The 27,459-nt window shown below is 40.5% G+C and overlaps 1 protein-coding gene across 1 annotated transcript in view; it reads right to left on the bottom strand.

Moving 5' to 3' along the window:
- Positions 1–27,459, bottom strand: part of BMPER (BMP binding endothelial regulator) — a 338,127-nt gene that overhangs the window by 23,208 nt on the left and 287,460 nt on the right. Inside the window, exon 14 of the mRNA XM_077491626.1 lies at positions 11,544–11,674. Within this exon, the coding sequence (XP_077347752.1) occupies positions 11,544–11,674 (131 nt within the window). The remainder of the gene's footprint in view (positions 1–11,543; positions 11,675–27,459) is intronic.

The raw sequence follows: 27,459 nt of genomic DNA, 5'->3' as shown, positions 1-27,459 counted from the left end.
TGTGTATGCACAGGAAAATGGATACAAAATCCAGTCCAGATGGTATCGCACTCCAGTTATTCTTAATAAATTTAACCCAGAGGTTTCTACTGCTTGCTGGCGTTGCCATCAGTCCAAAGGCACCCTACTTCATATATGGTGGGAGTGTCCAGCCCTTCAGACGTTTTGGAAAACGGTTCATCAAACTATCTCCAATATCACCGATCTTGATATCCCATTCACGCCAGCACAATTTCTTCTCCACCTCTCGCCGCTTTCTCATAAACGGTATCATAAGTCTCTAACAATGCATTTAATCAACGCGGCAAAGCAATGTATACCCCCGCACTGGAAATCCTTGTCCACACCGTCAATCAGAGAATGGTTCGCCAGGATTCAGAGAATTGCAGACATGGAAAAACTTATTCACACTGCCCACGATACACCTGCCAAATTTAGCAAACAATGGGCGGATTGGTTATCCTTTCAAGCAACGACAACTTTTAACACCCTAGGTAATCCCGACACCTAGATCTACTAGGCCACCCAGGATAGAATAGACAACCCAACGAATAATGAGTTATTCGACCTCATCAGTCACATTTACAAGATATTGATATCCTTCTTTGTGCACCCACCCCTTTTTCACAGAACGCCAAATGTTTGGATCAGATTTGTAATCCCTTACGAATACAGAACATAAGAATCTATTGGATAGGCACACCTGCAAGGGAGTCAGAGACGAACAATCCCCACCCTCCCCCCTAGTACCCCTCCCCCCTCTATATTTTTTTGCCCATTTGTTCTATTCTATTTTTTTTTTTTTTTTATTCTTCTCCTCCCCCCCCCCTCTTCTTGCCCCCCCTCCCCCCCCCCTTCCCAACTGATCTGTCTTCTTACTATTTCCCCCCCCCTATGCACCTTGCCAACTTATTTATGCTCCGTTTCACATGCCGAGCTTGTCACACGAGCCTTCAACGTAGCCATCTCCTCTGTCTACAAAACACTTTATCTCCCTAACAGGCAATGTAGAACGAATACTCGAGGCCTCATACAGAGCTTCCCCACCATCTGTGCGACAATCTGTTTCTCGAGTCCATACCGCTCATTACTAGGAGGTGAGCTTATTGCTATGTATACGCATTGTTTCATTAATTGTACTCATAGGAGACTGAACAATCATTTTGGTTTATGTACTCGTGTCACTTTTCTTTTGCCTCTGTTGGCTTTTGTAATTACTGTTTGTTTGAATAAATAAAATACTTTTTGGAAAAAAAAAAGAAAGGTTGAATGCAACCATTGGTGACCTCTACTTTAAGGCTGGGTTCACACTGCTGCGGGGGGAGATCCGGATGTGATTCGCACAGCAAATCACATCCGATCTCCGTAGCACTGCGAGTTCAGCCATACAGATAGTATGGCTGAACTCGCAGCTGTCCCGCAGCAAACTCGCACAGGACCCTTTTTTGGGTCCGCAACGGAATCGGATCGCATGGGGGTTCACACCATGCGATCCGATTCCTGTGCGAGTCGGCAGATCGCACTGCGATATGCCGACGGATCTGGGGGTGTCATTAACATAACATTGACACCCCCAGCCGTCCGCATAGGGCAGTGTGAACTGCCGGCGGGAGGTGAGCGATGCGGGAAAACGCCGCGGATTCGCGGCGTTCCCGCATCGCAATAGTGTGAACCTAGCCTAAAAATGCAATTTTTCTAGATGCCATGTTGGTGCTTTGGATGCAATGAGTTCTGGGTCTCTGCAATAGAACAAACATATGGATAAGGTATATGACACAGCCCCTGTACTTTTTTACAACACTTTAAGGTTGGAGGCAGTCATTCCAAGTTGAGTGTTTGTTCCCTCTACTGGCTAATCAACAAATCTCTATATTTATAGATATACATACAGTATAGGTGAAATAAAGCATCACAACATAATGAGACAGCCGGTTGAAGCAGTTTCTTAAAGTGCTACTCTAGGCAAACTTTTTTTTTAATAGGGCAGATTTACCCCTCTGTTCGTACTGATAAGCATTGTCATCAAGAAGGAAAATTAGGTGAATTCCAAAATTTTAGATTTGTTCCTAGAACAAGAGATAAGGGGAAATCTTCCAATAGGAACACATGTTCCAGGGGCAAATCTCTAGGAAGGGAAATCCCTCACTTTTGGGGATTCCCTGTTGTGTCTCTCGTAAAGAAAGTAAAGCAAAATTTCTCCACTGGTACACAGACTGCTAAATTACCAAAGAGCACCTTCTTGCTGACCACTACTTAGTGACTCCCACAAAACTGTGGTAGTACTGTCAGTGTCTTATCAAAATGACTCGCTTGTACAAAAATTAAGGAAACGTACAAAACTTTGGGGGAGATTTACTAAAACTGTGCAAGTTCACTTAGTTTTGGTTCACACTGAGGCAGCACGACTTGCACCGTGACTGCCTCAGGCGACCTGGACCCGAACGCTGCGGTGACTTGCAAAACTAGTTCTCTATAGAAGTCCATGCAAGTTGCCTCAAGTCGCCCCCGAAGTCCTACAGGAACCTTTTTCTAAGTCGGAGTGACTTGTGTCGCTCCGGTTAGAACAATTCCATTGTACAGAATGGGACGCTACTTGTCAGGCGGCTAAGTGGCCTGACAAGTCGTCCCAGTGTGAACCAACCCTTAGAAGTAAAGTTGCTGTAGATCCAAGGGGGACATGCAAGGAAAATAAAAAACAGCATTTTACCTTTCACATGATTGGATGATAAAATCAGCAGAGCTTCCACTCATTTCAGATCTACCCCTTAGATTAAGAGCGACTGCACTTTCAAGTGCACTTGCAGTGCAAAGTGGATTTGCCTTTCGTAAATAACCCCAAGTATCTGGTGCAGCTGTGCATAGTAGCCAATCAGCTTCTAGGTTTTATTGTCAACACTTAAAGCAGAACTTTACTCTCTCAATCAGCATTGACTATTTTTAATCCTTTTGCTGATAGCATTACATAGGTTACATAGTAGGTAAGGTTGAATAAAGACACCAGCCCATTAAGTTCAACCTGTGTTGGTGTGTGTGTGTGTAGTGTGTAATCATTTCCCATATCCCTGTATATTGTGTTCGCTAAGATGCACATACAAGAGTCTTTTAAAACTATCAATGCTTCCTGCTGACACCACATATTGTGGAAGAGAGTTCCACATTCTTACCATCCTGGCAGTGAAGAAAAACCCCTATGCAGCTTAAGGGTAAACCGCTTCTCTTCCAGTCTCATTGTGTGGCTCTGTATCCTCTCACACTCCCTGGGACTGAAACCTTTCATATATACGCTGGGATCACCATTGAGATATTTGTATATCACTATCATAACCTCTCAAGCATCTCTTCTCCAAGGAGAATAAATGTAGTGCTTGTATTTGTTCCTCGTAATTGAGGTCCTCCAGTCGCCCTTCTCTGGACTCTCTCCAGCTCCTTTCTGAGAATTGGTGATGAGAACTTGACTGAATACTCCAGATGTGGTCAAACCAGAGTTTTATAAAGTGATGTGATTATTGTTTTATCTCTGGAGTATATTCACTTTTTAAAGGGATTATAAAGGCAGAAGGGTTTTTTTTTTATCTTAATGCATTTTATGCATTAAGCTAAGAAGCCTTCTGTATGCAGCAGCCCCCCTCAGCCCGCTAACACTTACCTGAGGTCCTTCTCTGTCCAGTGATGTGCACCAGTGTCTCAGCTGTCCGAGATTCTCCCTCCTGATTGGCTGAGACACAGAAGCAGCGCCATTGCCTGCCACTGCTGTCATTCAAAGTCAGCTAGGCAATCAGGAGAGAAAGAGGGGGCGGGCTGGGTCAGGGCTCTGTTTCTGAATGGACACATGGTGCTGTGACTCAGCTTCCCCCATATCAAGCTGCTTGCCGTGGGGGCACTGAACAGGAGGGAGGGGCCAGGATCACAGAAGAAGGACCCGAGAAGAGGAGGATCTGGGCTGCGCTGTGCAAATCCAATGCAACAGAGCAGGTAATTATTTTATTTTTTATAGGAAAAAAAACACTTTACAATCACTTTAATGCATGCTAATATTCTGCTAGCTTTGCTTGCTGCAGCTTGGCATTGTATGCTATTGCTCAGTCTGTCTTCTACTAGGACCCCCAGATTCCTTTCCATCCTGGAATCCCTCAGAGCTTGCATTTTCAACTCTAAAGTGCATTACCTTACATTTTTCAATGTTAAACCTCATTTGCCATCTAGTTGCCCACTCCATTAATTTATTCAGGTTCTCTTATAAGCACATCCTAATGCCTGCTTGCCTGAGCAGGAGCAAGGGCAGACATATTCCAGAAAGTAAATGGTACACAAATCATCTGCCTTTACTCAAGATGGCAACAGCCAGAAATTCTAATGGGATGTTTTTCAAAGTGATTGCCTAGCAAAATAAAGCATGGAGACATGGATGGATGGGGGAGTTTGGGAAAATATAAAAAAATTAATGAAATTGCAATGGTATGTGCTGCTCAGATGCAGTATAGTTCCACTTCAACTGAACAAGCTGAAGTTGATTGGCTACTATGTGCAGCTGCACCACATTCTGTGTGCACCAGTTTTAGTACATTTCCAAGTGAACACAATTGATAATATTACAATTTACTAATAAACACTGCATATGATACAATGTAAATTGCTACACATATGTTGTCTTAAGGGCCCCTAGTTACTGTAGATCCATGCATGTGTGTAGAGGTGCATTTAAAAAAAAATTTGATGGGTGCGTTATAATGCATCAGTGTGTGTGTTAGCTTTGTGGTTTGACATGCATTATTGATGCATGTTTTCCAACGCAATTTGGAATTAAAGATTTGGAATAGAAAGATTTAACAGCTGTTGACCAAGGTTTGAAAATGCCCATTGCCAATACATCAAAATGCATCAAAACAAACGTTAGATATATTTTGATGGATTTCAAATGACTTTCATAGGCCACGAGTGGGCCACCTGAACATAAGTATTTGAACGTGTTGTAATATGTGCGTTAACACACAACAATGCAAATGGGCTTTGTTTGAAGCTTTTTAGTCAGAGAAGACAACGCTACAACTGAAAACAAATAGGTCAGAAGGCACTGATGTTTATTACTTTTCATGTACTTTTTAGTGTTTTTCATTATGCCAAATGTGATTTATTATGCTGGCACAAAAATGTTGTTGAATTGTTACAATAAATTATATTTTTGGCATGCTACTGTAAGCCAATTAATTTCTGTAAATGCTTAGTAACAGTCCAGTTACATCAGCCTTTACAAAAAAAGAATGTTGTTTTATGGAGACATTTATACAAAGCCTCTGGGGAGTCATCATTTTTACATTTTCAATTCAAGCAGACTAAGAATTTGGGTTTATGGTGTCCTGAAGGTAATTTTTGTGGGATTTTCTTTGAACCTTTTATTTATTTTACTGGAGACACATGCCGCATTCATGTAAAAAAAAAAAAAAAAAAACGAATAACATGGGTACATGTTGAATACATCCTCAACTCTATAATAAATATGCTGTACGTAAAGTAAACTTGTGGGGGGTCTCACCTTCTAAGATCACTTCAGATACCTATATATGCTTGCATTCTGAAGTTATCTTCAGAGTGCCCCAAGATCCTGAAAACCTGGGAGCTCCATTATACATATATCAAGCACAAATTCCATCATCAAGCTCTAACCCACCTTGTCCTCTTTATATGGGTCACGAAAGGGTATAGGCAGCTTTATTAAGACAATAGGAAAGCACAGGAAAAGGAGGCAAGGCATAGACCAACCAAGGAAGTTTTGTTGATATCTGCATAATAGAGCACCCCATTTTCTGGGACTCCAGGCAAACTGCATATTTCCAGATTCAAGCAGGGATCTGAAGGTAACTGTTTGATGGGCATATGGCTTCCTTAGAAGATAAGAACCTCTCATACGTTTGCTTTGAAGTTTTAGCAATAGGAACTTAGATATGAACAAATCAAACTGACAATTCACATGGCTGATATGGGGTCTCTTCAGGACCATGCTGATGTCTTTTAAAATTGTTATGATTATACTAGTTCAATAAAGATAAGAGGAGCTTTACTCTTTATTCAGCTTCAGAGTAAAAAGCAATTTTTTTAAGCAACTTCAGATTCAATTGAATTAGTTTGTATCTATTATCTGAATGGGTCTTTAAAATGCACAATGCACATCAATTTTAAAAAACAATCTAGCCTCAGGTGGAGAGTCCAAGAAAAAGCAATTGCTTTTTTCACATTAAAGCATTGGGGTTGTTGTGTCAAAAATATAATTCAATAGCTCTATTAATAAACAATTAATAAACAATTTATTAATTTATATGCTAACGTTATGCTATATGACTAAATTGCGGTGCAGAATAATAATTAAAAAAGTAGTACATACAAGCAGAACACATTTTTGTCAGTTCCCAAATATTATTTTCATTTGTTATGAATTTAATGAACATAACAGCCAAGATGGTTTTGGCCGCAAACCAGTACTTTTCTGGCACAATTATATAATGCAGTTATTTTTTTCTGCCCAACATAATAATTAAATAGATTTATTTATTTGGACAAATGTACTGAACATAATGCAACCAGATTTAATGTAAAATACATCAGTGCATACTGCATGTCTGTGCTACAGTATATATTCTTTTTCAACAAAATCATATAAATAAAACTGTAGTGGGTAAGTGGGTACAGACAAGCTTCATAACAACCAGGAAGTCCCAAAGTTTTACCCAAGTGGAATGCAGAGGAGTTAAAGGATAAATTCACCTTTCGTAACATGTTATGTTACACTCATATTCAGGGTGTAACATATACCATGTTACGAATGGACCAGCCCCCACACCCCCCTGATCGGATAGTTAGATGTCACAGTTAAACAAAAAACGTGGCACATCATTCATTCACAGTCTCCTGTGAATGGAAAACTACAAGGTCGACTGTGGAGCGCCATGGTAGTTCTTAATTTCCTCCTGTCAGATTGTATCTGCTTGCCTATATGGAATGTATTGATAGTGCAATACTTTACAGGCTCCAAAAAAAAAATGTTTTATTTTTACCTGCAAAAAAATTTGTATTTATTATTTAGTATTTCTTTTTTCTAAAAAGTGAACTTTTCCCTTAAAGTGGGATCAAATTCAAAAATGAGGATTTGTTATGTTATAGATACCAATTAAAGATGGTCATTTTTAGTCTTACCTATACAATCGCCTATGACTATATCTGCCCTCCAAACAAAAATTCCTCCATCGCTTTTATTATACCCCTTATATTCTATGCAAGATATTATATCTGCTGTGTTAGCGCCAAGGCACGGATGTCTTTGATTGCTAGTTTTAGGAGATCTGGAGTGAGAGCTCATAATGTCACTACTGTGTTACTCATGGTTCTCCTTTCTAGAGGCTCTGACATACAGAAGCAAACCCCTGCCTTTACCAAGATGGCCACAGAGGCACACTCCTGAACAAGGCATGAGGGCAATGGTGCTTAATCACAGCTGCTATGATTAAGCACCAGATCCAGGTGTGAAACATGTAAGCTGCTTGCATCCCCCTCTTTTTTACAGTATGGATTGACTGCTGTACATTGGATTTTAACTGAATAAAGGTGTTGTATCTAAGTGCTGCCGTCCAGGCTTATTCATTTGCTCTCTGATCCCAGCAGGTGTGTATCATTTGGAACCCGTGCTTTGAGAGCAGCTTTTCTTTTTCTTCTATGGGAAATCTGGCTATTATAGAGAAAGGACTGGATTTCAGCTAACGTCGGCAAAACTTTAGAAGAGTACACATCAGCATAAAAATCATGGAACATTGTACGTATATCAGAGTGGGAAGAAACAAGGTCCCCTAAAGGGTTATAAATTGCTTCTATGTAGGAAGACCCTCTATGTGATCTTGCCATCATAGCCAGCATATGTCCTGTGCTTTCCCATTCCTTGAAAAAAGTATGTTGAAGAAAGAATCTTTTGTTTTCATCCTTTGTTAAAAACATATGTTTATCTATACGTTGAGCCTCAACCCAGGCTCTTTCAGTATTTACGAATGGGGAGTCAAGAAAGGTAGACTCAGCTCTCTCAACCTCTTGCGATACAGATTGGTCCCAGGATCTGGTCTTGGTCTCAATGGAGGAAATGTTTTGATAAATTGGCCACGTAAAAAGGCCTTCCCAGAAAATCCCTGGGCTGGCCGATTGCTTATTAAAACGAATAAACGTTGTAAGGGTGTTCACAATAGGATCAGGGTCAGGAAGTAGCAGCAACCAAAATGTGTTAATTTTCCAATATGCACGTTTAGTTATACCAGACGTGCGAATTTGGATACATAGTGGAGAATAGTCAGAGATAGTTCTCGCTTCATATCGTGAAGAAGACACTAGGGGGAGCATTTTGTCATTGCCCAGACAAGATCAATACGGGAAAGTCTGCCATGCGTGGCCGAATAAGATGAATAACACTTAACCTGTGGGTATTTGGTTCTCTATACATCCCTTAGACCCAGCTCCGACAGAGGCCTAGCAAAGGAGGTTGGACCCCCCCCCCCCCCCCCCCAGATCTTTGCTGTGGAACGGTATTAGAAAAATTGTCGAGGACTACATCCAGATAATTATTGAAATCCCCCACAACAAGTGCAGGAATATTGGGGTAATGTTCTAGGAAATTAGCAAGAATTTTAATGACTTCTGTGGAGAAGGGAAGAGGGATGTATATGTTAGCTATGATGCAGACTAGACCATCTAAATTACACAGTAAAAAAATATAGTGACCAATTGGGTCAATGAGTGATGCAGAGCATGAGAAGGGATCATTCAGACAAAGCAATGCGCTAACCCCTCTGGAGTAGGAAGAGAAGACAGAGTGAAATTGGGTTCTGAACACATGAGTGGAGAAAGGAGAGGCCTGGGTGGAAGACATATGAGTCTCTTGTAAACACACCAGGGAGGAGCCCAGGTGCTTAACCATGTGAGAGACAGACAATCTTTTTACCCTCCCTGTCTCCCAAACCTCTGACATTCCAACTTGTGATCACATTGTGCTTAGCCATAAAGCTTCAAAACAATAAAATATATCAACTAATGCCGCGTACACACGACCGGACTTTTCGAGGGACTAGGTCCGACAGACTTTCGACGGAGTTCTGACAGAGTTCTGACGGGCTTTCCGAATGAACAGACTTGGCCACACACAATCACACCAAAGCCCGACGGATTCTAACGTGATGACGTACGACCGGACTAGAATAAGGAAGTTCATAGCCAGTAGCCAATAGCTGCCCTCGCAACGGTTTTTGTCCGTCGGACTAGCATACACACGAGCGGATTTCTCGGTAGGAACTGGGTCCGGCGGAGTTCTGGCGGAAACATTTGAAACATTTTCCATTTCTAAAGTCTGTCGGATTTTTGCAAATCTAAAGTCCGCTGCAGCCCACACACGATCGAATGGTCTGCCGGAATTGTTCCGTCGGACCTTTGATGTCGAAAAGTCCGCTCGTGTGTATGGGGCATTACACATGAAAACGTAAACTTCTAAAAAGGCTGAGTTTGTGTTGTAACATAATAGGGCAAGTATATAATAGTGTATTTAATCCCATGAGTTATAGGCCCGCGACCGTACATTTCACACCTACAAAGAAAAGGTATAGTTAAGTAGAAAACATACAGACTGACAGAGTCCAACATTTTTAGTAGTCATCAGGTGATGTCCACGAGGGACCTGCAACCAAGGGGCTGAGTTTAAGAGCTGGCATAGAGAAGCCAACAGATGGTATATCATGTGCCCAATCAAAAGGCACAACTTGCAGTAGAGTGACTTGTATAAACAGTTAACCGCCTTTGCAGGAACAACGTGGAGAAAAAAGGAACAAACCACTACTGAAAAGGAAAAGGAATGGTTAGAAGCAATCAGGTTGCCCACTGGCTTCTCACAGTGAACGCTCCTCCCTGTCCAGCCATTGCACTGCCAATGCTGGCTTTTCAAAGAAATAGACTTCGTTTTTGGCCCCCCACTCATAGGAATGCAGGGTAAATCATGGCGTACTGCAATTTCAAGGAGCAAAGGCATTTCTTCACCTCAATAAACTGAGCCCTTTGTTTTTGTACCTATGCCGAGAAGTCTGGATACAATATCTTACAGTTTTCCCTATCAATCTAGCTTTATAAAGAATGACATCCGAGGCTTTGTAATGGAGCATTTTAAACAAGAATGATCTAAGAGGCTTACCTGGTGGTAGAGGCCTAGTAGGGACACGCTGTGCCCCCTCCACTGCCAACATTGGTGAGAAGGAGTCTTCCCCAAATGTAGCCAGCAGCCCTTGCTCAATAAAATGTGAAGGTTTTTTCCCTCAATATTTTCAGGAATACCTATGGCCCTACCATTTCTGCAGAACCTGTTCTCTAAATCATCAAGCAGAATGTTTAGCCACCAGCAGTTGTTGCATGAGATTCCCTTTGTAATGAGCCCAGCCATCCTCCGATGCCCATCAATAGCCTAGGTGCGGTGCCGAAGTTGTTGCATATCCTGATGGAGGAATGTTATTTCAATTTTTACCCCTTTAACCTCTGATGCAAGTGCTGAGATAGATGAATTGCACGAGGTAACTGCCAAGAAGATATTGTGCAGGTGGGTTCTGGCCCATCAGGGTCTGAGATTATAGCCATATGTGCTGCCAGTGCGGTGGGGGAAGTATCTCACTGTGTCCCATACAATTAATGTGGCCATCGGATCCTCAAGTGGCTCTGTGTCATCAGCTTCAGACTGAGAACCACTGCCATCATCCTGCATGTATACAGGCAGTGCAGAGAAGTCTTGCACTGCTGGCTTGGCGAATAACTTCTGAGCTGCCTCTTTGTATTTCTCCTTCGCAGATCTTTGTGGCAAGCCACTATCTTGGCCCGCATGGTCCGGAGCCAGGCAAGTGGTAGAGCTGTGCTTAGACATCTTTGCAGTGAGCAGGGAGCCCAGCTGTAGGTAGCCCAGAGGTTCAGCAAGCGCCCACAGTAAGTGTAACCCCCATGTTCAGGTGTCAACGATCGGTTCCACAGGATAATAGGTCGTATTTTCGGCGGAGCTCACAAATTGTGCATCTGGCTACATCTGCTTCCAAGCCACGCCCCCTAATGCAACTTTTTTTTAAGTCTAAGGACAGATGATCACCCATGGATCTTCCATTCTCTATAGGGCAGCAAAAGCAAGGCTATGACTATGACTAAGTTAAATATTCTGGCATGATAATTTCTTTTAAGGAAAACTGGAACTGCCTTGGAGACATTTTGCTAAGGAACAAGTCATATTTCATCCTTGAATTTTTTAATGACGAATCGTGGAAACTGTTTTTAAAGGTGTTATTTCTTATTAAGTAGCAATCTACATGTAGAAAAATGAATATTATAGTATGTAAACACAGCCTTTCCGTATTAAGAAGCTTTTGGAATAACACAGCAACACTGGATGTAGTTCATCTCTAATATGTTCCACATTATACGACCTTGGGTTACTGTATTATGTTGGAAGCATAATGATGATTACATATTAGTGATTGATTGCTCACTGGTGATTCACATACCTGCACAGCTGTTTTCTGGTTTCCAGTGAACTTTCACGCCTTCTCTTAGACATGCTCTGGCATAAGCTATTAATGATTCACAGTAGCAGTTTTTATGAACTGGGCATTCGCACATATCTGTCACACATGATCTAAAAATACAAGAGAAATTCAAATCAGAATAATGTTCATCGATTACAATAGTTATATTTTTTCTACAAGCTCAAACAGGATACTGCTCAATTGTGTAAAGATGGGTGTAAATTGACAATAGCGAGTACCACAGTTAGATGCTTTATTAGGTTTCATATCATGCAGCATATGATAAAACACAGTAAACAAGAGTCAGATATGTGTCAGTTTGAAAGAGTGCAAATGCACATCCCCAATGCTCCTAATAATGTACACATCTGGTATTATATAAGAATGATCTGGAAGAGCTGTGAAAGTATAAATTAGCTGAAATCTCTCTCATGTAAATTTACAACAATGACTACAGGCTGCCAATTTTACTCAGTTTTATAAAAGCTCAATCTTAGATAATATCACATGCCCAAAGGGAGTGTGGAGATGCTAACATTCCCACATACTTGCAGTCATCTGCTGCTGAACAGAATAGCTTTAAAGCAGTATTTAACTCATTGTTTCAAAAACGCTGACAGGTAGGGTTTTTATGACAGTGGTCTCTTCTGTCATAAATGCCTTTCCTGGCCTGTCAGTGGTAATGTAATCTGAGTCACTCCTGCACAGCTAAGACCACATTAATGCCACCATTGCTATGCAGTGGTCATGCAACTCCTGTGCATGTGTGGGAGTGACGGCATTGCGGCCTGCCATTCAAGTGGCCAAGAAAATGGAAGGAAGATTAGCATGGAAGTGTTTGGGACCCACTAGATCAGTGACAGTCCAGTACCGTAAGGTACATTTTGACAGGTAAGTCTGTTGGCATGTATCTGCACAGAGTTTATGTAAAAAAGGGAGAAAGGCTGGTGCCATGGAAGTTGGCTAAAACATCTTTTTACTAATGCAGGTGAACAGTCAAAAAATCCAACGCGTTTCAGCCATCAGGCCTTAATCATGACTCAATGATGGTTGAAACTCATTATCTTTTTGACTGTTGTTCACCTGCATTATTAAAACAATGTTTTAGCCGACTTCCATGGCACCAGCCTTTCTCCCTTTTTTGCACGTATTGTACATGGAGGTTTGCAGAGACTTTCCAGGCTGAGTGTCGTGTTCTTGAGACTAACCAGGCATTACACATGAGGTAGAAGCTTGAATGCACCTGTTCCTGCACAGGGTTTAGTTGAATTTTTTTTTATGGAGTTAACTACCACTTTAACTAGCAGAAGGGAAGAGCATTAGAAAAGAATACAACCAGATACAAAGCTGAACATCAGACATATATATATATAAAAAATATATATATATATTTATTACAAATCATTAAAGTGTATGTAAAGGGGTTCTATAGGCAAACTATTTTTTCACCTTAATGCATTCTCTGGATTAAAGTAAAAAACCTTCCAATGTCTGTGCCTCTCCCTAAACACTTACCTGACATCACTCTCGATAAAGCGTTGTCCCCGTTGGCAGAACCACACTGCTTTCGCCTTGTGTTCGCAGGCTTTACTGAGAGCAGAGGAAGCCATTGGCACCTGCTGCTGTCAGCCAAATCCCATGAGGAGGGATTGGGGCAAGGCCAAGCTGGGCTGTGTGTGCCTATGGAAGCACACAGCCCAGCTAGGGAGCACATCTGCATGGGTGCCCCATAACAAGAAGTTTTCTATGGGGGACTCAGAGAAGAGGAGGAGCAGACAGCACGGACAGGGCTTTCTGGGGTTGCAGGTAAGTATAACATGTTTGTTATTTCAATTGAAAATAACGAGTAAACAAAAATGGGGAGTAAAAATCCCCACCTTGTTATGAAAATGATGAGAGTGGGAGATATTCTTTAGCCCTTTCTTAGGATGGCAACAATGCTTCTTCATAGATAAGTACAGAGAGTAAGCGTTGTCACCGTAGTGCAAGAAGTGTGCTACGTTCAGGATCACAAGGTGAAAATAAAGAAATAAATGTCCTAGAAAAAAAAAATTGCAGACACCATATCTAATAACTTGTAAACTGCAATATATTGCATTTTGTTCTTGGATATTGATACGCTTGAAAGCTTCATGTACACTAGACTATATTTACCGCAGCAGTGGGAAAATGCAAAATGCGGCAGCTCCTAAACTCAGGTAAAAGCCTATGTGCACATTGACACATAGGCTTTTATGGAGCTGAGTTTGCGAGCTTTGACAAAAAAAATGCCAAAAGCTTTAAAAGTTTAGGAGCTGCCAGTGTAGGTTAGTGTACATGACGCTTAAATGTAATTTAAATGCAACTAAATGTGTCATAACATTAGCCTCCTAAGTACAGAAAAACTCAGCCTGGATGAGGGCCAGTACTAAGATCTCTTTAGATTTAGCTCAGTGCACATGTGTTACCAATGAACATGCTGACATATGTAGAGAGGAAAGTGGGTAATGACCCAGAATGAAAGCCTAACTCCATGTTTACCAAAACATAAAAAGCACTGCTCTAAAGTTCCTATCACCGATATCAACCAACATGGCATGTTATAAACCGGTGCAGGTTCTATATAACAGATTGCCAGGCCTCAATATGCTATAGAAAAATGGTGGCCAATCATATTTAGGATGCCAACTCACTGTGACTGAAACTAAATCAGGTAGTATGGGATGGCTTCAGCTCTTCTCCCCACCCAGGAGAGGTCCCTCAGACATGTTTCGACCCCCCAGTGGGCTTAATCGTCGTGGCCCAATGCCTAGTTCACACCTATGCAGTTGGCAGTTTGTATATTCCAGGTGCATTTTGCATTTTTCAATACGCATTTTTGATCCATTGAAGTCTATGGAACCAAAAAACAGAAAAAAGTCCCTGGCCCTTTCCATAAAGTGCAAAGATTTGAACATGACCTATAGGAAGACATGTTAAATGGACTGTATTATGTTTCTGCAAAACTGGAAATGCACTAAAAAATGCATAGGTGTGAACCAGGCCTTAACACATAGTCATATAGGGGTAGATTTACTAAAACGGGTGCACTCAGAATCTTGTGTAGCCAATCAGCTTCTAACTTCAGCTTGTTCAATTAACCTTTGGCAATAAAACCTGCAAGCTGATTGGTTCCTATGCAGAGTTGCACCAGATTTTGTACTGTTCAGTTTTAGTAAATCTACTCCATATTGTCTGAACTGCTATGGCCTTTACAACATTCCTTCCTGTTTTCCTAAACAAGAACACATTGGGCCACAATGCATAACTGACATACTTACAGAGACAAAACAAACCTTGCAATAATTCTATTTATTCATTATTAAAACAGAACTAGACCTAAAATGGAAGTTCTGCTTATCCTTCTCCTCCCCCCTCCTTATTGTGAACATTTTTTTTTTGGAAGCAGGTAACTAATTTTAACAGGTACCCGCTCCCACTTCCACTCATCTCCCCCATTGCTGCAACCTCCTGAAAAATTTCATAGGTCTGAGGAGGCTGTGGGACTGCACATTTGTAGTGGAGAGCTGGCTGTGAAATTCTACAAAGTCACAGCTGACTTAACGCAGTCAATAAGGTGGTGCAGAGGACCCGAAGACTGGCAAAGAACCGACCTGGGTGAAGACAGTCATGGATATCTGGGCTGGTAGGTGTCTTTTTATTTAAAGTCAGCAGCTAGTATGTGTAGCTGCTCACTCTTATTATTTAAAGCTGAATGAAACTCCTCTTTAAAGCGGAGTTCCACCCAAAAGTGGAAGCTCCACATATAGTGTCCGCACCCTCCGCACCCCCTACTTTACTGCCACATTTGGCACTTGGGGGGGGGGGCAGTTCCACTTCCAGGTAAGATTACCACACAATTGCGATAATCTACAAACTTTCTGGCCCCTCCTCCTTCCCCCACTGCCTTCTGGGAGACACGCAGGTCCCAGAAGACAGCAGGACCACTCAGAAAGTGCAGTGTGACTCACGCATGTGCAGAAGGAAATAGGCTTTTGAAGCCAATAGGCTTTGAAGCCACAAAACTTCACTTCCTGATTCCCTTAGTAAGAATGCTGGCGCCTGCACCTGAAGCCGATGACGAATCAGCTAGAGGTGCTGACATTGTGGGATACCTGGACAGGTAAGTGTCCTTATATTAAAAGTCAGCAGCTACAGTATTTGTAGCTGCTGCCTTTTAATTATTATTTTTTTATATACAGGCTGGAACTCCTCTTTAAGCACCTCTGATTCACAACTTGTTAGCAGTCTAATTTCACACCAACAGCCAGCTGTTGCTGAACTAAACCCCCAAAGGCATTTATAGCCATTTGGGATGAAAGCACAACAATTTGAAAATGTAAGTAATGATCCACTCTTTGCATGTACTGAGACCCAGTTGCTTAAGAGAAATCCATATGCAATTCATGTAATAACAGCTTGTTGCTAAGGATGTGATCCCAGTGAGTCATGGACAGCAGAATTATCAGCAATTATTTAAATGAAATAATGCAATGTAATTATAATAGCAAATTCCACATTACTATAGTATATACAGGATATTTATGTTTGCATGGGGCAGCTGGGATTATTTGGGAGAAACACAATTTCAGAATATAAAACTATTTCCTTATGTTAAAGACTGCATGAACGAAAACCGTTATAACAATTGTCAGTTAAGGGATAAGGAGGTACATCTTTTTAGACCTTAATTGAAGGCAAACCATGGGCATTTTAAGAAGTCAGTGGGCCTGTGTGCAAAATTATTAGCTGGGCCTCATTGCATGATAAAAAAAGTGGCATTCTTTGTGCACTGTGACAAAGAGTAGGCATGGTTTTCAATCTGGCTGGGGTGTTTCTAGTATTGTAAAAGACCGAGACGTGTTTGGCAACTTTACAGAGATATTAAAACCTTGTTTTTTAAACCTTTACAGAGATATTAAAACATTGTTTTTAAAACCTTCATGCATTTTACCTTCATAAAATGCATGAAGGTACAAAACCTTGTGCCTTTACAACCATTTTATGTTGAGCGGTAATGATGGGTGTAGCTATATTGTGTTAACATTGGGATGTTTAAAGGGTCATAATTAACTAAAGCAAAAGTATTTTTTACCCATAAAATAGACATCAGCCCCCAGCCAGCCACTCTCAGCTCCAGCAACAAGGATCTGTGTGTGACTAAGAGTTGAGTCATACAGATCCTCTATGACAGGAGCCATAAAGCGGGCAGTGACAGGCGTAACTGCAGTGCCCCAGGCTTGTCTCCTCCAGGGGTGTAGGAGTGTAGAAAAAGAAAGGCGAATGGCCTCCAGGGGTGTAGAGTGGGTGAGAGCACAGTGGGCTCCATCCCCCTGGGAGTCTGTGTGCTCCACACATATCGCACTTATGGATGATGTGCCAACCCTTTGGGCTCTATTTATAAATCAGTGAATGTAATCGCTGATTTATCAAACATTTACTAGTAGTGAATCCAACCCTGTTTTTTACAACCCATGTGCCTGGAAGATTCACCTGAAGTAAATTTTAATGAATGCAGGATTGATTTTATTATTCAATTGATACTTTATTCAATCAGTTTTATCTGCACACATTTGAATAACCATAACCTCTGATCAATTTAGACTCAATTTAGATCGGATTTGATCAAACTGAGTTGTTCGGGCAAGGCTTAAAATTATCAATCAGCAGCACTGAGATACATCATTTATGAATACGATTGTATTTCAGCCAATCAGATTATGTAATCACACAGTGGAAACAGAGATGCGATACGGTAGCATTTTAACTATCGATCAAAGTTGACTTCCACGTGTATGGCATATTGATCGAATAGGTTGTCCACTATAGAATGATTATTCTCTTGGGAAAAGAGTGATCAGAATAGAAATCAATAATGTATCAAAGCATGCATGGTAACCATTAAAGTGTATGTAAACCCAAATGCTACAGTGGTGTAAATAGATTTTTTTTTGCTTGGTATATGTAGTTGTACGTTTTTTTTATATTGGTGTAGGAAAATGTTTCATAAAATACCTGTTGATCCTATGAGTTTCTGCTTTCTCTTAGGGACATTTTTTACCACCTGTTGACAGTTCTGCATGGTGGTAGTCACTCTGTGCTTTCAACTTATCCACTGCAGTCAATACCCCCTGCTGATTGATTGACATCCGTTCTGACCTGGGACTTTATGTAAAGATAAACTCCTTCTTGACAGATCACATGGTCTGTTATAGTTACAGTGATCTACTGGCAGGTAATAAACATATGTTACAGTGGCACTGCTGTGCCAATTCTAGACTGTATCATAGATGTCTTTTTGTAATCTTGCCTATAGGCATGGGCATAACAATAGGGGTCGCAAGGGTCACAATTGTGACCCCGCCCATGTTGCAGGGTGCCCTTGCAGCCTCCCCAGTGTATCACCCATAGGTGAAAATTGTGCAGAGCACTCATGGATGAGACAAGCATGAGGGGCTGCAGTTGGGCCTATCACTGCATGATCTCTGGCTCATGTCATAGACAATTCTGTGTGACTTGCTTCTCAGTCACACAGAGATCTCTTGCCGGAGCTATGGGCTGTCTGGGGTGGGAACTGCATCTCTGGTAGGGGCGAGGCGCTGATATCATCCACCGGAGCCCCAGGAAGGAAAGGAAATCTGCCATCCCTGTGAGAGAGATGTGATTCTGAGGTGAGCTCTGTGAATTTAGGGAGGAAGGGGGACTTGTACAGATTGGGGGTAAACTGGTGCAGACTGGGGGGGGAAACTGAGGGAGGGGGCCGGTGCAGACTGAGAGGGGTGGCTTGTGCAGATTGGGGGGACTTGAGCAGACTGGGGGGGCTTATGCAGAGTAAAGTGGCGGACTTGTGCAGACGTGGGGGCGGTGGGAGTATCTTGGCACACGGTGGAAGCAGCAGATGGTAGTGGGGGGGGGGGGGGGGGGGCACAAGCTTCAAGCTATGCCTACACCACTTATCAGAGGGGAAAGACAAGCAGGGAACAGAATTCAAGTTATCATAGCACGCAGCATGTAAAGCACAAGATAATTTCTTCTTAAAATAAGAAAGTGACCACCTATTTTTTTTTTTTCAGGAATACTGGCAACTATAGTATTTGTACATATTTTTGAAAAAGCTCTGATTATAATATAATCCCACGAATGTTGTAAGGTATGTTAGTATAGAGGCTTATGCATTTGTATAAACCATTTGGTCATTTAGAATGCAACTACACACAATGCTAGAGCTCTATGATATAGAGTGCAACCATATCCTATGTGTATATGCAAACATGCCTCAGCTAAAGCCCCTTGCTATTCTGCTCCCTGACTGTTGTGGTTGACTATCCTTAAAAAGACCCTGTCACCAGACCATTCATTTCTACAAAAATCTTCCCATACAACTGAATAGTATACGCTTTTTATTTAACTGTAAAGGCGTCACTTAAGTAGACAATCAAAAGCCCTGAGACTGCTGCTGGGTGCCACCATCTTGGATGTGATGTCAGTAACCCTAGCAGACTCACAGTTGTCACTCAAGTGACACTCTATAATAATTCTCTTCGCATCTCCCCCTGATGCTACATACAATTTTATGCAAGGGGGGTGAGGGGAGGGTCAGGGGAGCTGGATCAGCCCAGACAGTAATTAGACATATCCAAAAGAGAAGACGACTATGACATGCAAAGAAGGAGGGTGTGTGCTAGGGAATTGACTCTTCCTGGAGTAGTAGGCAAATGTTCTAGCCAGTTCAAAGGCACATCGCAAATAATATCATTTTCATTTATGGAAAGAAAAAAAATCACTGCATTTAAAATCACAGATTTTTTTTATATACTTTGCAATGTTTTAATCTAGTGACAGTGTCACTTTAACTTGACATTAGGATTGTGTTAGACTCCAGCCCATGTAATGATCAGGATGTTCCAATCACAGCAGTCATACTTTCTCAAACATTGCAGGTACTAATATTAGGCAGTAACAGTTTCATGTACAGTATGTCTGTGCAAAACAACCATTGCAACTCGAATGCAGAGATAATAAACTATGTATGACATAACATAACCTCAATCCAGATTTGTGGTTACATTTCAATTCTCTATAGTGAAAATAACACACCAGAGGGGCATAGCTCATACTTAGGGCATGATTCAGTTTGGTTTGCAGGTACAGGGTATGGCTTGCAATATACTGTACATTGCAGCTGTAAGAAATTTCTTGTGTTTGTTTAAATGAAATGATAGAAGATTTAAACAAGTTTATAATGATACCATTAAGAAAGGAACAGTATGGAAAAATAAAAAGCCAAGGTACGGTAAATATAAGTCCCACCTGAGAATGTGGCTCTATGCAAATATCAGTAACTGCTTCCCTCTAGTGACCATTTTAGGTACTTGCAAGGGTTATTCTATAAACAGTTACGTTAAAGAAAAAAAAAAGTTGTAGCTGACCACTTCTGTGTGACCTGCTTGCTAAATACCTATAAAAATGTTATTTAACTCCTTCATGATAGAAGGTAAAACTTAACATGTGAAATCCGTTTTGCAACTTTAGTAAAACCGTTGAAAATCTTTGCAATTCACCTTGTAACCCAGGTGGATTATTCCTGTTTTATTTTTTCAGGGCAAACTGGACTTTCAATTTGGGATAAATGTTAATGGTTATCTCCTGTTTTTTCTTTATTATTAAAGCAAAAACTACCCAAAATAGTAACAAAAATATCATTTGTTGACATTTAGCTGTAGATTTCTTGTCATTATCATGACCCACCACCAAAGAACAACCTAAAGCAAAGTCCCCTACTACTGATGATCATCAATACCACATATGTGTATATTATTTGTTTGTTTGTATCTGTAATAGAAAAATCAAATAAATAGTGTGCATTTTTTTTGTTTTTTAATCTCAGCTAAACCACAATGACACTAAGGGGGTTATTTATGAAAGGCAAATCCACTTTTGCACTGCAAGTGCACTTGGAAGTGCACTCGCTCTAAATCTAAGGGGTGGTTCTGAAATGAGTGGAAGCTCTGCTGATTTTATCATCTATCCAAGCTACAATGCTGTTTTTCATTTTCCTCACATGTCCCCCTCGGATCTACAGCGACTTTACTTCCAAGTGCACTTGCAGTGCAAAGTCGATGTTCTTTTAGTAAATAACCCCCTATATTTTTTTTCCTAGCTAAAAAACACTAAAGTGGATTTACTAATTTACTAAAAACAAATGGACCATGTGCTTTGCAAGTGCAGTTGCTCTGGAGTTTCAAAAAGGTGGTAAAGCTTCACTTTGCAAAGGATATCCAATCACATGCAAGGGAAAAAAAAAAAACATAAATAAACCGTGCTGACTTTGACCCTGACCCTAAGCTTAACTTGATCCTGGCTTTGATCCAGCTATTTTATTTGCATTTTATTTTATTTATTTATTCATTGTATTATTTATTGTACACAATGTTTTTTTGTTGTTGTTGTTGTTTTGTTTTGTTTTTTTGACAGACTTTTCCTCCAGCAAGGAGAAAAAAAGATACAGTGTATTTTTTTCCTCATTCAATGGTAGAATTAAAACAGAGGCAGGTTGTAGAGTTACTGACCATTGTGACAGCCAATCATAGGCTATCACAGCAATCATGAGCTTGAGAGCCGATCCTCCCAGCTCAAGATCTTTAGTACAAGACCAGAAGCTGTTAAGGACAGTTCAGCCTCCATTCTGGGAGTATACTGCTCGCTCCCAGTACATACACAGGTACACACATATTCAACACCATGGAACACCCAGTTCAGCGAGGCTGTACATTTGGGTATGCTCATTGCAAAGAGGTTAACATCTGAAAAAAAAAAAAAAAATCCAAAACCTATTTGCATATGAAATGACACTGTATATTACAGATAGAACTCATGAGGTTATTTCTGGGTTATAAATAAACAGCATAGCTTTCCTATAAGCTATACTAGATCTTGTAGCAATTAATAATTAAGACCATAATTTCTGTAGAATCAGTGTTATACAAACTTAACGCCTGTCTAAACCCAAAAACAACAACATATGTAATATATTGTAGTTTATGAATCCTTATGCAGCGTACACATGAACTGACTTTCTGGCAGACTAGGATCGGACTAGCCCACACACAATCCGATCGTGTGTGGGCTAGTCCGATCGTTTTTCGGGAAAAAAATCCAATGGACCTAGAAATAGAACATGTTTCAAATCTATCCGATGGACTCAATTCCGATGGACTAAAAATCAGAAAAACCGTTCGGCTGTGTGCTGCGCCCAAATACGACGCAAGGGCAGCTATTGGCTACTAGCTATTGAACTTCCTTGTTTAGTCCCATTTACGTCATCACGTTCAAAACAAATGGACTTTTGAATGGACTTAGTCCGTTCGTGTGTGGCCAAGTCTGTTTGTTCGGAAAGTCCGTCGGAACTCCGCCTTAAGTCCGTCGGGAAGACTGTTGGACCTAGTCTGCTGGAAAGTCTGGTCATGTGTATGCGGCATAAAATGTAGTAGTTGCATTAGCTTTCTCGTTTTCAAGCTTGTTTTCCCTTTATTTTTACCTGCTGGCCATGCAAATAACACACTTCCTATGCCTTTGTGTTTACACATATCTCCATTATACCGATGGTATAAGGTTGTCATACAGGCTGAACTTCAAACATGTCTGCCTTTGTTCATATTGATTACATGGTGGCTTAATGGAACTAGTAGTTTAAACAATAAAGACAATGGTGTATGTGCTTTTATCAAGCTTACAGGAAATGACAAGGGCATAACATTTCTGTCAAGATTAACAGAGATTTTTTGTACTTGCAGAAAATGTTCATAATCTGAAAAGGTATAACAAATGCATCCATCATATCTAACGATTACAATATATTCAGTTTTTTTGGGGGTTTAGATATACTTAAAATCTGCCTATAAATATTAGACTGCAGCCCGCTCAGGCATGCATGCCTAAAAAATAATATTTCTATAAGCAATAAGCTAATTGAATGTTTGTGCCTATGGATGAGGAAATGCTGTGAGATCATGTCACTGACCAGAATAAATCACCCTGGCCAATCAACTTTTCCCTAAGTAGCCAGAAAAATTGGCTAGATCTGACTAATATTTACTAATGTGTGGAGAAAGTTTAAAGGAGTTGTAAAGGCAGACATTTTTTTTATCTTAATGCAAAACCTTTTGTGTGTAGCAGACCCCTCAGCGCCCCCTAGTTACTTACCTGAGCCCCATCTCTCTCCAGCAATGTCCACTAATGTCTAAGCCATCCAGGACACTCCTCCTGATTGGCTGAGACACAGCAGTGGCACCACTGGCTCTCGTGGCTGACAATCAAAGTCAGTCAGCCAATTAGGGGAGAAAGGGAGCAGGACCGGATTGGTGCTCCATGTCTGAAATGGACACACGGAGCTGTGACTCGGCTCCAGTGCCCCCATAGGAAGCTGCTGACTGTGGGGGCACTCAATAGGGGGAAGGAGCAAGGATCAGAAAAGAGGAAAGAGGTACCCTAGAAGAGGAGGATCAGGGCTGCTCTGTGCAAAACCAACTGCACAGAAGAGGTAAGTATAACATGTTTGTTATTTAAAAAAGAAAATAAAAAAAACACAAGACTTTGAATCCATCTGCGTGCTGTGAGGAGGTTAAAGGTTGCCTGGGTGATGGCGCATCCCTCCTCTTTCTTCACCCTGCGTGACGTTGGGGGCATGGTATGGCTGTACCTGCATATATAGCCCTGTCTTTGTCTGCCTTTCGCCCTGGTCACAGCCCTGTACACACATTGCGTTCTATGGAATTGAAGCTGTTCATTCCCTATTTAAGGTATTATCATTAGGGCTGATTTTATCACCTAATTCACTTCTTTTTATACTCTTTGATGCTATATTATTACCCCCTCTTATGTTTCTACTCTATATGCTTGGCCACTAAGCCATATCATACTTACATACTCAATATCTAATTTTTATTTTATTTTTTATTTTTTGTCACTACCGTGAGACATAGTTTATTGTGGTAACTTTATATTATCACTCTCATTATTCCCACGAGCTATATAATTTTTCTTACTTGACAATTAGACACCGGTTTCACTTATTCCCATTTTTTTACACAGCACTGATACCCCAGGGAGTATGTCCCTCCTTGGCAGGGTTTTGTGTCCGGGTCTCCTTTTCTATACACGCCCCCTCAGTTCCCGTGTGGGACAATAGCGGTGGGTTTCCGATTGTCCAGCGTTTAAAGCCATGCCTTGTACACACAGCAGACCAGTTTGTTAGTATTATCATGGGATCAGCCCCTCCCCTTAAATTTGTTTATCATCTTTTTTGCTACATGTCAATATTTGTAAAATATGTATCTCATTCCAGATGTCATCGCATGCTTGCTCCTGATGAGTGGTCACATCAAACCACGAAACGCGTCGAGCTAATTTAAGCTGTGTTTGCACTTATATGAGTTATTCGAAGCTATGTCTGGATTTATATACTATATATTTTTTTTATATTTAATCTTGATGTAAGATGGAGATACCATACCTAGAGCCCTTTTCTTAGAAATATATGGCGGATTCGCGAATTAATAGATTTCTCCATTACTGTAAATACTGTTTGCCATGTAAATGATTGATGTGTACGTGTACATGGATGAATTTAGGGGCTATGCTACCACTATTAAAAAATTTTTTTTATTGTACCAATCATGTTTACTGTATTCCAATAATTAGAATTACATCACATGATTGATAGTAGGTCCTCCCTGGGATGATGTACCATATATATATATATATATATATATATATATATATATATATATATATGCCTTTGGCATTTTTAGACTCTTTCCAGAGGTTACAGTAGCACTACCACTTAATTATGTGATTTTATGGAACATGGTCTCAATGTATATTTTCTTAAAAAATTCTATTATTGATAGTTAGTTGCCCCTGGAGACTACATGCTTCATACAAAGTCCCAACCTCTCCCTTGCCCCCTTCCCCTTATGACAGTCTCAATGATGGGGTACCACTCTTCCCAAAGACACCAGCAATGGGGCACTTACCTTGCCACTGATATCAACAATAGGGCACTATTCCTCCCATTAAAACCTAAGATGGGGTACTGCTTATTTCTATTAATGGCAGGGAATTTTCTACTTCCACTGGCCATAGTCTGACCCTCCCTTAACCATTTGTTTACAATGTTTGGAGACCACAGGAAAGTGCAAAGCTGGCCTTGACAACTTAAATTTAATCCCAAGCCTGCCAAAATCTGAGCCATGAGTGGCTGTGCTGGAACATCCTGGGTTAATAAAATTTGATTTAAAAATTGGATTGTTTTTTTTTTAACTCAAAATTTTTACTCCAATTCTTCATATCTCACTTCTGGAGGGCTACAACCAAAAACATAAATGTATTTTATTGGGATTGTATGTGATAAACCAACACTGAGTGGCACATTATTGTGAAATGGAAGGAAAATGATAAATGATTTTCAATTTTTTTTACAAATAAATATCTGATAAGTGTGGGGTGCATTTCTATTCTGCCCCCCTGAGTCAATACTTTGTAGAACCACCTTTTGCTGCAATTACAGTTGCAAGCGTATTTGGGTATGTCTCTACCAGCTTTGCACATCTAGAAAGTGACATTTTTGCCCATTCCTTTTTGCTAAATAACTCAAGCTTTGTCAGATTGGATGGAGAGCATCTGTGAACAGCAATTTTTAAGTCTTGACATAAATTCTCAATTGGATTTAGGTCTGAACTTTGACTGGGCCATTCTAACACATGAATGCTGGAAGGTGGTCCTCCGTCCCAGACTCAAGTCTTTTGCAGACTCTAATGCCCCATACACACGGTTGGAAAATCCAATTGGCAAATGGGACTTCTTATGGCTTTCTTTCAACAATGGCTTTCTTCTTGTCACTTTTCTATAAAGGCCAAATTTGTGGCATGCACAACTAACAGTTGTCCTGTGGACAGATTCTCCCACCTGAGCTGCCATGGTCCTCTTGGCTGCTTCTCTGAATAATGCTCTCTTTGCCCTGTCTGTCAATTTAGGTGGACAGCCATGTCTTGGTAGGTTTGCAGTTGTGCCATACTCTTTTCATTTTTGGATGATGGATTGAACAGTGCTCCTTTAGATGTTCAAAGCTTGGGATATGTTTGTATAACATAACCCTGCTTTAAACTTTTCCACAACTTTATCCCTGACTGTCTGGTGTGTTCCTTGGCCTTTATGATGCTGTTTGTTCACTAATGTTCTCTAACAAACCTCTGAGGGCTTCACAGAACAGCTGTATTTATACTGAGATTAAATTACACACAGATGGACTCTATTTATGAATTAGGTGACTTCTGAAGGCAATTGGTTCCACTAGATTTTAGTTATGGGTATCAGTAAAGGGGGCTGAAAACAAATGCCCGCCACACTTTTCAGATATTTATTTGTAAAAGAAAAATTGAAAACCATTTATCATGCACTTCACAATTATGTGGCACTTTGTGATAGCCCTTGTACACACGGTCGGACATTCCGACGGAAAATGTCCGATCGGACCGTGTTGTCGGATAATCCGACCATGTGTGGGCTTCATCTGACTTTTTCCGTTGAAATATCCAACCGACAAAGTTTTAGAGCTGGACTGTAAATGCTCAGATCAAATTCCTAGACCAAAGCTATTGGCTACTAGCCTGAACGTAGTCCCATCGTAACGAAATAACGTCATCATGTTCTGAACGATCAGATTTTCCGACAACTTTGTCCAACCGTGTGCATGCAACACCAGTTTCGGACAAAATCCATTGGACAAAATCCGATGAATTTGGTTGTCGGAATGTCCGACCGTGTGTACAAGGGCTTAGTCTATCACATAAAATCGCCCAAAAAATACATATACGTGTTTGGTTGTAACATGGCAAAATGTGGACAATTTCAAGGGGTGTGAATACTTTTTCAAGGCACTGTAAGTGTGTTTTTAAAAAAACTATAATGCATTTTTTGCATAATTTAGTTTCTGCCCAACTATGCATTGACATATTTGAGAATTGTTTGTGCATTATATAAATACTGTATCTAGCTCCCACTGTATATTCTTGAGGTTTGATTGGGCTGGATCCTTAAATGAGCCCTAAAATGAGAAGAAAGCACTACTATATAAAAATACACTATGTTTAATATTTTAATGTGGGAAGTTCCATTATTTAAGCTTTCATTTCCTTTTTAAATTATAAGTAAACTAATTACATCATCACTTTACTTAGGAGTGAAAACAGGAGGTATTGGTGACTGCACTAAATAAAAATGAGCTATGAACATTGTATACTTCCACTGAGAGGACAGTGTAGGCAAGATCCATTAGAAAGTTCTACAAGACCACCCACTTAGCCCTTCATCCCATTCTAACTCCACGGCTGCCAGCATTACTCGGTTCCACACTCCCAGAGAGGATATGAAAATCTTACATTTCATCATATTGGCCCTTAAGTGACTATATAGTTAATGAGGGATTTTTCTTTTCTCTGTGGGGTCTCTTTTTACTGGTGACAAAAATTTATTGTAATGACCACTGGAGCTGGACTTCCAAACATAATATAAGACAGACTTTTCTAAAATCATTGTATAAACATGTCAATGCAGATCTTTCATTTATCAAAACCGTTTTATGTGAAATTAGCTATTAAAATACACTAATTTAAAGTTAATCAAAGCAGACCACTTGATTGGACGTGGGCCTAAATGTGGACACCCTAGACTTCAGAACTGGTTGTTGTACACTCATACAGCCATTTCTAAATGTTGCTGTCAAACTTATGGACTGTATAAAGGACAGAAAAACAGAATGACATTGGACATTTAATGTAAATCAAAACTTATATTCCACCAAAAGGGTACTAAAGTGGAT

Source organism: Lithobates pipiens, unplaced genomic scaffold (assembly GCF_037356315.1).
Source record: "Lithobates pipiens isolate NorthernLeopardFrog02 unplaced genomic scaffold, aLitPip1_a1.2 Scaffold_19, whole genome shotgun sequence".
In the NCBI taxonomy this organism is placed as follows: domain Eukaryota; kingdom Metazoa; phylum Chordata; class Amphibia; order Anura; family Ranidae; genus Lithobates; species Lithobates pipiens.
The sequence above is the reverse complement of the archived record's forward strand: the minus strand, read 5'-3'. Positions and strand labels throughout refer to the sequence as shown.